This window comes from Amblyraja radiata, chromosome 23 (genome assembly GCF_010909765.2).
Source record: "Amblyraja radiata isolate CabotCenter1 chromosome 23, sAmbRad1.1.pri, whole genome shotgun sequence".
NCBI lineage: Eukaryota > Metazoa > Chordata > Chondrichthyes > Rajiformes > Rajidae > Amblyraja > Amblyraja radiata.
In genome coordinates, this window is record NC_045978.1 from 24,126,155 (window position 1) to 24,136,456 (window position 10,302).

At 46.2% G+C, this 10,302-nt stretch overlaps 1 protein-coding gene across 1 annotated transcript; it reads right to left on the reverse strand.

The window, feature by feature from the left end:
- Positions 1-1,081: 1,081 nt before the first annotated feature.
- pxmp4 (peroxisomal membrane protein 4) lies at positions 1,082-8,769 on the reverse strand. Its single transcript, XM_033041817.1, has 4 exons — positions 8,624-8,769; positions 5,809-5,871; positions 5,116-5,314; positions 1,082-2,684 (listed from the first exon to the last, which is right to left on the reverse strand). Exons 1-4 carry the CDS (start codon positions 8,725-8,727, stop codon positions 2,427-2,429), a joined length of 624 nt encoding a protein of 207 aa, XP_032897708.1. The 5' UTR covers positions 8,728-8,769; the 3' UTR covers positions 1,082-2,426.
- Between the last annotated feature and the right edge of the window lie 1,533 nt (positions 8,770-10,302).

The following is a 10,302-nucleotide window of genomic DNA, read 5'->3' on the forward strand; positions in this document are numbered from 1 at the left end:
GGGACCCTTCGTCAGACTCTCCAAGTGTTATTATTGATAAAACAGGTGTACTCAAAGGAATAAATATTTATTTTGATGTTGCCTCACCCGCTAAGTTTCTCCAGCATTTTTGTCTACCTTCGATTTTCCAGCATCTGCAGTTCCTTCTTAAAGATTTGGCATGGTGTTTAGAGTAGTGCAGAGGACGTTAATCTTACTATGGCACAGACATTGTGGGCCATAAGGCCTGTTCCTGTGCTGTACCTTTCTACATTGTATGTTCCTGGAGATTCCAGAGTGTTTTCAGATGGCCAGAAGCACAAGACAGGACCAAAGCCAATCACGACCGATACCAAGGTGGGCAGTGGTAGTCACTGCCTCACAGCGCCAGAGATCCTGGTTCGATCCTGACCACGGGTGCTGTTTGTTTGGAGTTTCTACGTTCTCCCACTGACCATGTATGTTTTTTTTTTTCTGGAATGCTCCAGTTTCCACCCACATTCCAAAGATGTGCAGGTTTTTAGGTTAATTGGCTTCTGTAAATTTCCCCTAGTGCATAGGATAGAACTAGTGTAAGGGTCTGAAGAAGGGTTTCGGCCCAAAACGTTGCCTATTTCCTTCGCTCCATAGATGCTGCTGCACCCGCTGAGTTTCTCCAGCATTTTTGTGTACCTTCGATTTTCCAGCATCTGCAGTTCCTTCTTAAACACTTGTGTAAGGGTGCTCACTGGTCAGCGTGGAAACAGGCGCTTCGGCCCAACTTTCCCATGCAGACCAAGATGTACTATCAACGCAAGTCCCACCTGCCCGCGTTTGGCCCATATTCCTCTAAATATTTCCTGGTCATGTACCCGAGTGTCTTTTAAATGCTGTTATAGTTACTGCCTCAACTGGCAGCTCGTTCCATACACCCACCACCCTTTCCTGTCCCTATATATCATGGATAACATTTAGTTCTTCACAGAAAAACTTTTCCTGCTCTTTTTCGCTTTCCCTCTCCCAATCCTCCAAAGACAGGACCTGCATATCTGAAAATCACAGCCTATAAAATGCACTGTCTAGAAACACAAACCACTTTGATCCGTTAATCAAACAAATAAAACATGTTGCAAACCCATTTTATTGAAATAATAATCTTGTATTAAATGTTACAATTAACTCTGCAGTTCAACATTAGATATAAAAGCCACTCGGTGACCTGTAAATGCTCTTTACATTAAATATCTTCCATCAACAGTTTTAATATTTAAATTAAAAACAAATGGACTACAGCAGGCCTTTGACAAGAAGATTAGATCATATGGGATCCAGTGTTAATTAGCCAAATGGGTACAACATTGGCTTGCTAGTCGGAGTCAGGGAGTGATAGTGAAGGATTATTTAGTTTGGAGGCTTTACAGCATGGAAACGGGCCCTTCAGCCCACCGAGTCTGCGCCAACCAGCAACCACTTTTCCCCTCGTTCTATTCTACACACTAGGAACAATTTAGAGGTCAATTAACCTACAAACCTGCACGTCTTCAGAGTGTGGGAGGAAACTGGAGCACGCAGAGAAAACCCACGCCATCACAGAGAACGTACAAACTCCGTAATGACAGCACCCGCAGTCAGGATCGAACCCGGGTCTCTGGCGGTGTAAAGCAGCAACTCTAGCGCTGCACCACAGTACTGCCCGAATTGTGAATTGGTGAAAATTTAGCATATTTGGAGATTACACCAAATCTGGTGGTAAAGTGGACAGTGGAGAAGAATATCTGAGAATACAACAGGATCTAGATCAACTGGCAAATTGGGCCAACGGATGGCAGACGGAATTTAACTCTGACAAGTGCAAAGTTTTGCATTTTGCTCATTTAAACCAGGGTAATATTTACAGAGTGATTGGCAGGGTCTTGGGGAATGGTGTAAAACAGAAAGGTCTCAGGGTACAAACAAGTACCTGGTTGGCTGGAAGTGTCAACACATGTCGACAGGATGGTGCAGAAGGTATTTGGCACGATTGCCATGAATCAGTCAGGGCACTAAGTGAAAACGTTGGGATGTTTAGTTTAGAGTGTGGAGACAGGCCCTTCGGACCACCGAGACCATGCCAACCAGCAATCACTCGTACACAAGTTCTGTCCTATACACCAGGGTCCTCAGCCCCTCCAGCTGCAGGCAATGGCAAACTGGTCAGAATATGCCCAAATACTCCAGTGTAATAGAGAACGAGGGAAACACATTGTCCACGGTGCTTATTCTTTCCCCTTTGGACAGTAACCCGTGTACAAATACGCACTAAACTACTGCTTACATGATCAGTGATACCTTGTACCCTGCTGTGATTGATTCTCCCTTGGGAAAATAACACCTAGTAAGTAAGGTCTTCCAAGTAGAGAGGAAAATGAACATTAATCTGAACGTAATATCCTGCCAGAGAGAAGTTGCTTTGGTTTTCATCTCCTCATTTACGTCCTCTTTTTGTTGTAAACCAGAAAGTCCGAGAGATCGTGCCAAACATTGCTGTCGTCATAGAGGTAGGTCATTGATGACTGGAGTGACGGTTGCAGTGTGTGTGGGTGGTACTCAAACAGCCAAAGGACCAGACCCCACACCAAGGTAGCAAACAGCGGGAATGGGTCCCGCTTTGTCGCCGGCAAGTAGCCCTTCTCCACGGCCAGTCGGGACAGTCCAAAGAGGACGCGAGACAGCAGGTACATATTTATCTGTTGGGAGACAGATTGGAGAGAGGTGAGAAGTGTTTGTTAAATGTGTAGGAAGGAACTGCAGATGCTGCTTTACACCGAAGATAGACGCAAAATGCAGGAGTAACTCAGCAGGACAGGCAGCATCTCTGGGGAGAAGGAATGGGCGATGTTTCATATCGAGACCCTTCTTTTTCTTGTGTTAAGTGACAGATATCTCCCGCAGAAGATAGTTGAGGCCAGTTCATTGGCTATATTTAAGAGGGAGTTAGATGTGGCCCTTGTGGCTAAAGGGATCAGGGGGTATGGAGAGAAGGCAGGTACAGGATACTGAGTTGGATGATCAGCCATGATCATATTGGATGGCGGTGCAGGCTCGAAGGGCCGAATGGCCTACTCCTGCACCTATTTTCTATGTTTCTATGTTTCTATGATATTTAGTTTAGTTTATTGTCACGTGTACCAGGGTACAGTGAAGAGCAGATTGTTGTGTGCTATCCGGTCAGAGAGAATACGAAACACAATTACAATCGTGCCATCCAGAGTGCACAGATACATGATAAAATGAATACGTTTTTAGTGCTTCACACAAAATGCTGGAGTAACTCAGCGGAACAGGCAGCATCTCTGGATTGAAGGAATGTGTGACGTTTCGGATCGAGATCCTTCTTCAGACTGAAGTTTTTAGTGCTGTTGGAGTAGAGGTCACGTGTACCGAGGTACAGTGAAAAGCTTTTTGTTGCATGCTATGCAGTCAGTGAGAAGACTATAAATGACTACAATCAAGCCGTCCACAGTGTACGGATACAGGATAATGGGAACAACCCTTTAGTGCTGTTGGAGTAGAGGTTTAAAAGAGTGGAGAGATTATAATGAATGACTGCAGATCCACTTCTGGGACCAGCATGCAGAGTGTCTCCTAGCTTAGGCGCCATCTTACTCCATTGACAGACATGGGGAAGTGGTGAGGTAAATTTGGATTTTGCCACCATTTTGGCAACCAATAAAGTGATTTGAGTGGAATATATACTCTTAAAATAACATCAGTTACACTTTAACATCTCTAAACATACAAGGCCCATGACAAAATAACCTGAAAGGCTAATAAGAATGTTCCCAGGAAGGCTAAGTTAAGTTATTTCCTAAGCTTTTACATTTCTTTAGCACATTATGTGGCTTCAGAAACCCTATAATAGATTAAAAATAAAGTTAATAGTTGGGTAGATGACAACCCAATGGTGTGAACATCAAATTATCTCACTTTAGATAACTAACTAATCAAACAACAACTATTGCCCCTTCCCCTGTCCCCTTCCAATACAATACGGTTTTATTCGTCTTTACATTTCATACCTCCTCTCTCTGTATCCCACAACATGTGGTCTTCCCAACTCCGGCCTTAGTCCACCCATCTGCCAATCAACTCCCCCCTCACCTTCCTTCCCTCCCCCCCTCACCTGTACCCACCCATCACTTGCCAGGCTTTGTCCTACCCCTATCACCCCCTCTCTTCCAGCTTTAACCCCCCCACCCACTGCAATCAAAGCGAACACGTGACCTTACCCGAAACGTCAACTATCCACGTTCTACAGAGATGCTGCCTGACCCACTGATTTCTCCAGCACTGTTCTCTTTTGTAAACCAGCATCTGCAGTTCTCTGGAGAACATGGTTAAGTGATGTGTTGGGTCGAGTCAGCCGAGCAGTGGCTCAAAACGCCATCTTCAGGTGAAGCTAGATAATGCGGATATAAAACAAGGTCTGGCAGCTCCTCTCACTAGTTTCACAGCGTGATTGATTGAAAGGCCCTTCGGCCCACCAATTCCATGCTGACCATCGATCAACTGTTCACACCAGTTCTATATTATCCCACTTTCGCATCCACTCACTACAGGCAATTTACAGAGGCCAATTAGGGCGGCACAGTGGTGCAGTGGTAGATTTGCTGCTTACAGTGCCGGAGACCCGGGTTCGATCCTGACTACAGGTGCTGCCTTTGGGATGTAGAAGGAAACAGGAGCACCAGGAGGAAACCCGCATGGTCACAGGGAGAACGTACAAACTCCACACAGACAGGACTCGAAATCAGGATTGAACCCGGTTCTCTGGCACTGTGAGGCAGTGGCTCCACCAGCTACACCACTGTGCTAAAAACATTTAACTGCAGCCACTCCTTCCGCTACTATGGACACTAAAACAGAAAACTATTTTATTTAGAAACAAAGAACTGCTGATGCTGGTTAATACACAAAAGGGCACCAAGTGCTGGAGTAAATCAGGAGGTCGGGCAACAAATGTGGAGAACATGGATAGGTGACTTTTCAGGTCGGGATCTTTTTCAGTCTGAAGAAGGGTCCAGACCCAAAACATCATCTATTCATGTTCTCCAGAGATGCTGCCTGGCGGCTGATTTACTCCAGAACTTTGCACCCATTTTTAAACTAATTTATTACCTGACTGTTGATGTGGTTGTTGTCTCCGAACACCAACCAGCCGCCGACACAAGCCGCCAGGAATGAGTGCAGCTGTCCCTCCTTACCCTGCCACCAGCGCTGAGCTCCCAACAGGCACTTGTAGGTGACGACGAAGAGGGACAGGTTTCGGGAATGAGTGTAGGTGGCGAGTGCAATGGCCTTCAGTTTGTCTTGTAGACTGAATGTACGAGAAGAAAGATTAGGATTACGGCTAAAACCCTTCCTTCACTCTGCCCACTGCTGCTCCTAAACTACAGAAGGATAAGGCAATGTGGTGAATTCTCTTTTGCGCGCACAACCACACAGTTATGAACCAACTTTTCTTTAAAATGGAGAGAAAAGTCTCTAGAAAGTAGCAACTCCACTATACTAGTGTGCAAGGTACAGTTGGAAACCAAAGAGGGTGCATATTATCTACATACTACTCCCTGCTTGCACAGGATATATTCCACGTTTGTATGGGAGTAATTACAAGAAAGATTGAATACCTGAAGAGGAAGATTGAGTTTTTATGACTAAGATAAAATACAGGCTCTGGAGGCGTAAATTGGACCTAAATTAAACCTGCATGAGAGTACCACTGGTAATTTTACTTAGAAACAGTGCTCCTTGTATACAATGGACAATGCAATTGTAATGTCAGCATTTAAACTCAATATGCATCATTCTTACCTTCCTTTTTTATACAGCAAGGTCATTACAAGAGCATGTGGGGCTCGAATTTTGGCTCCATACCTTGAAATAAAAAATGTAGATATATTAGTATCGCACACAAAACTCTACAGGTGTCGGAAAGCTGCCGAGATCTTTAGTGCACATTCCCAGCAAAACTCACATCCCAGAACATTTACAGACACTGCTCGTTGGAAAAGCTTTTGATTCTCACCCAATATATTCAGGAAAATCGCATCCCACCTTGAGGACAGTCAAATCTCAGAGGCCTTAACTTCAAATGCATTTAATTATTTGTTATTCCTAACGACACACCAATACAGAGAATAAAAATGTAATTTCTGACCCCACACTAGAGGTATCTGGCTTCAAACCACCCCAGTTGATGGCTGTAGACAGCCCTCTACATCAACTAGACAGTCCATGCATTATGTGACCACTTATTCCACCAACAAAAGATGCAGAACATACCAAAGTGCCTGTGAATGCAGAACAACATAACACATCAGCCTGCATGTGAGAATCTGCTGGGAGAAAACATCTCACTACTCCATTAACAATTCCAGAGGCAACTAGCTGGATTGACAGACTGGGTTAACAAAGTTCTCAGGTCACATGCAAGAGTAGGCATCCATTATCGAAAGCCAACTCTGATCTCAAGGCAACCTGGTCTTTGGGTGAAAAAGGACACAAAGTGTCGGAGTAACTCAACGGGTCAGTCAAACATCTCTGGAAGACAGGGACAGAGGTTTTGGGTTGAAATCCTTCTGGTCTGGCGTAGGGGTCTTGACCCGAAACATCATCTATCCACGTTCTCCAGCGATGTGGCCTGACCTGCTGATTTGCTCCGGCACTTTGTGTCTCTTTTTGATTTCATCCATCCCTATGGCCACAAATTATTCCAGCTCGCCAATACATTTCAATATCTATATACTCTAGATTTCCATCACTTCCACAATGTGGCCACACCTTCAGCTGCCTGGGTGTCCCTGAAATTCCTCCCCACGTACTGGTGCATATGACAGTAAACCAGATTTGACAATCCCCTCCCTGGGAATAAACTCTCATCCACCAGGAAACTTAGTCCAAGCAATAAGCCCCTTGCTCCCTTTCCCCCGCAAGATTACAAGCAACATTAATCCGAACAATAAACCACTTTCCCTCCACAGAGTACTGTTAACCAAAATAATAAGTCGCTTAGTAAGGAAGGCATTGCAATGCTAGCATTTATTTCGAGGGCTAGAATACAAAAACAGGGATGTAATACTGAGGCCTTTGGAATGACCACATTTGGGATGTTGTAAACAGTTTTGGGAACCATATCTGATGAAGGATAGCCATACCTGGCGTTTGAGAGGGTCCAGAGGAGGCTTGCGAGAATGATCCCAAGAATGATTGGGTTAACATATGTTTGACGGCACTGGTACTCGCTGGAGTTTAGAAAGAGGTGCAAGGACATAATTGAAACTTACCGAATAGTGAAAGGCCTGGATAGTATGGATGTGGAGGCTGCATTTGGAGTATCGTGAGCAATTTTGGGCACCATATCTGAGGAAGGATGTGCTGGCTCTGGAGGGGGTCCACAGGAGATTTACAAGAATGATCCCAGGAATGAGAAGGCTAACATATGATGAGCGTTTGTCAGCACTGGGCCTGTATTCGTTGGAGTTTAGAAGAATGAGGGTGGACCTCATTGAAATGTACAGAATAGTGAAAAGCTTGGAGAGAGTGGATGTGAAGAGGATGTTTCCACTAGTGGGAGATTCTAGGACTAAGGGTCATAGCCTCAGAATTGAAAGACATTCTTTTGGGAAGGAGATGAGAAATCTCTTTAGTCAGAGCCATTTTTATACATTTTGGTTTCACCACGTAGTAATTACTCTCCCCCCCTTCTCTCTGTCTCTGCCCCCCCTCTCTCTCTGCCCTCTTCCTCTCTAGTTACGCCTGCGAGTTGGTGGCTATGCAAGAGTGGATAGGACGGGGATGGGGTAAAAGGAGCGAATGAATAATATTAATATATCAAGGGGGGGGGTTAGTGTGTGTGTGTGTGTGGGGGGGGGGGTTAGTGTGTGTGTGTGGGGGGGGGTAGTGTGTGTGTGGGGGGGGGAGGGGGGTTAGTGTGTGTGTGGGGTGGTTAGTGTGTGTGAGTGTGTGGATGGTAACGCTACAGGCTGCTCCCCCCAACCGCACGTTGAGGGGACGGGAACCAATGGGTCCCCTTTGGTCTACTGACCTATAAACTGCTCCTCCCCCCACACAAGGCACTAATGCAGATAATCGACCCTTTACCCCCCCTCCCCCTAAAGCACTTAATCCAGGTAATAAACCTCTTCCCCCACCCTCACTCACAGGGCACGGTTAATTCAGCATTTAAACTTCTTTAACCCCCATCCAAAACACTGTTAATCCAGGTAATAACCCCCTTCTCTTCCACGGACACTTTTTATTCAAACTATGAATCTCTTTCCCCCACAAGAGCACTATTAATGCAGATAATAGACCTTTTACCCTCCATAAAGAACTAAACCAGGTAATAACCCCCCCGCCCGCACAAAGCACTGTAATGCAGATTAACCCTCCACAAAGCACTAAACCAGGTAATAAACTCCTTCTCTTCTGCAGCAAGCTACTAATCCACTCTAGACCTTTCCCCTACAGTACAAGGGCACTGTTAATGCAGATACTAGTTCCTTTACCCGCCATAAAGCACTAAACAAGGTAATAAACCCCATTCTCTTCCATAGCACGCTATTAATCCAGACTATAGTGGCCTTTCCGCGCCCCGAGCCGCGCAGCCGGCGGGAAACACACTCACACCACCCCGTTGCGGAAGCCCTTGACGGCCGCCAGGGCCCCATGAAGCCGGCGCTGCCGCAGCAGGAGGTTCAGCGCCCGGACGGCGCTCGCCAGCATCTCCATCGCCGGCGGAGCGCTGAGGCGGGCGGACCAGGCGCTTGCGGGTCCGGCCGCTAATCCCTCCCCTTCGCCCGGACAAACGTTCCCACCCCGGGCAACAGGAGCAGCGGATCCTCTGGGCTCAACACTGAGGATGAGGCAACTGTGTTTGGTCCAAACATTATTAATTAGCAAATTCTCCAACATTTGAAAGATTCATGTTTGCAAATTGCTTCATGCATTATCTATTGGCCCAATGAAGCTACACTTTCTTTCCCATTGGCCAATGGCAGTCTGTTCCTCGTCCTATTGGATAAAATGGGCGCCCATTCACTTTCTGATTGGTGAATGAGGACCAATCACCCTTGGGCTGGGCGTTGGGCATTCTGATTGGCTATTTGACCTCATCCTGCTGTCTGATTGGCCATTGAATGTCAATTACATTTCTGATTGGTTGATCAGCATTGTTGGGTCTCTGATTGGATACCTATTTGCCTGCGTTGACCAATTAGCTATACACCTGAGGCACTCAAATACACCTGGACCATTTCCGACACTTCCCTACCATTCCTTGACCTCACCATCTCCATCCTAGAATGTTGCCTGGTTTACTAGAATGTTGCCTGGGTTTCAACAATTAAGTTACAGAGAAAGGTTGAATAAGCTAGGTCTTTATTCTCTGGAGCGCAGAAGGTTAAGGGGGTAATGATAATAATGGATGGGATTTATATAGCGCCTTTCTAATACTCAAGGCGCTTTACATCGCATTATTCATTCACTCCTCAGTCACACTCGGTGGTGGTAAGCTACTTCTGTAGCCACAGCTGCCCTGGGGCAGACTGACGGAAGCGTGGCTGCCATTCTGCGCCTACGGCCTCTCCGACCACCACCAATCACTCACACACATTCACACACATTCACACACAGGCAAAGGTGGGTGAAGTGTCTTGCCCAAGGACACAACGACAGTATGCACTCCAAGCGGGATTCGAACCGGCTACCTTCCGGTCGCCAGCCGAACACTTAGCCCATTGTGCCATCTGTCGTCCTTGATAGAGGTCTTTAAAATGATGAGAGGGATAGACAGAGTTGATGTGGACAAGCTTTTCCCTTTGAGAATAGGGAAGATTCAAACAAGAGGACATGACTTCAGAATTAAGGGACAGACGTTTAGGGGTAACATGAGGGGGAACTTCTTTACTCAGAGAGTGGTAGCTGTGTGGAATGAGCTTCCAGTGGAAGTGGTGGAGGCAGGTTCGTTGGTATCATTTAAAAATAAATTGGATCCGCATATGGATGAGAAGGGAATGGAGGGTTATGGTATGAGTGCAGGCAGGAGGGACTAAGGGAAAATAATTGTTCGGCACGGACTTGTAGGGCCGAGATGGCCTGTTTTCGTGCTGTAATTGTTATATGGTTATCGCAGGGGATAGACTTCTGACCGACATACACTACAAACCCACTGACTCACATGGCTATCTGGACTACACGTCTTCCCACCCTGCCCCCTGTAAGGACTCCATCCCCTACTCCCAATTCCTCCGCCTACGCCGCATCTGCTCCCAGGATGAGACGTTCCACACCAGGGCATCGGAAATG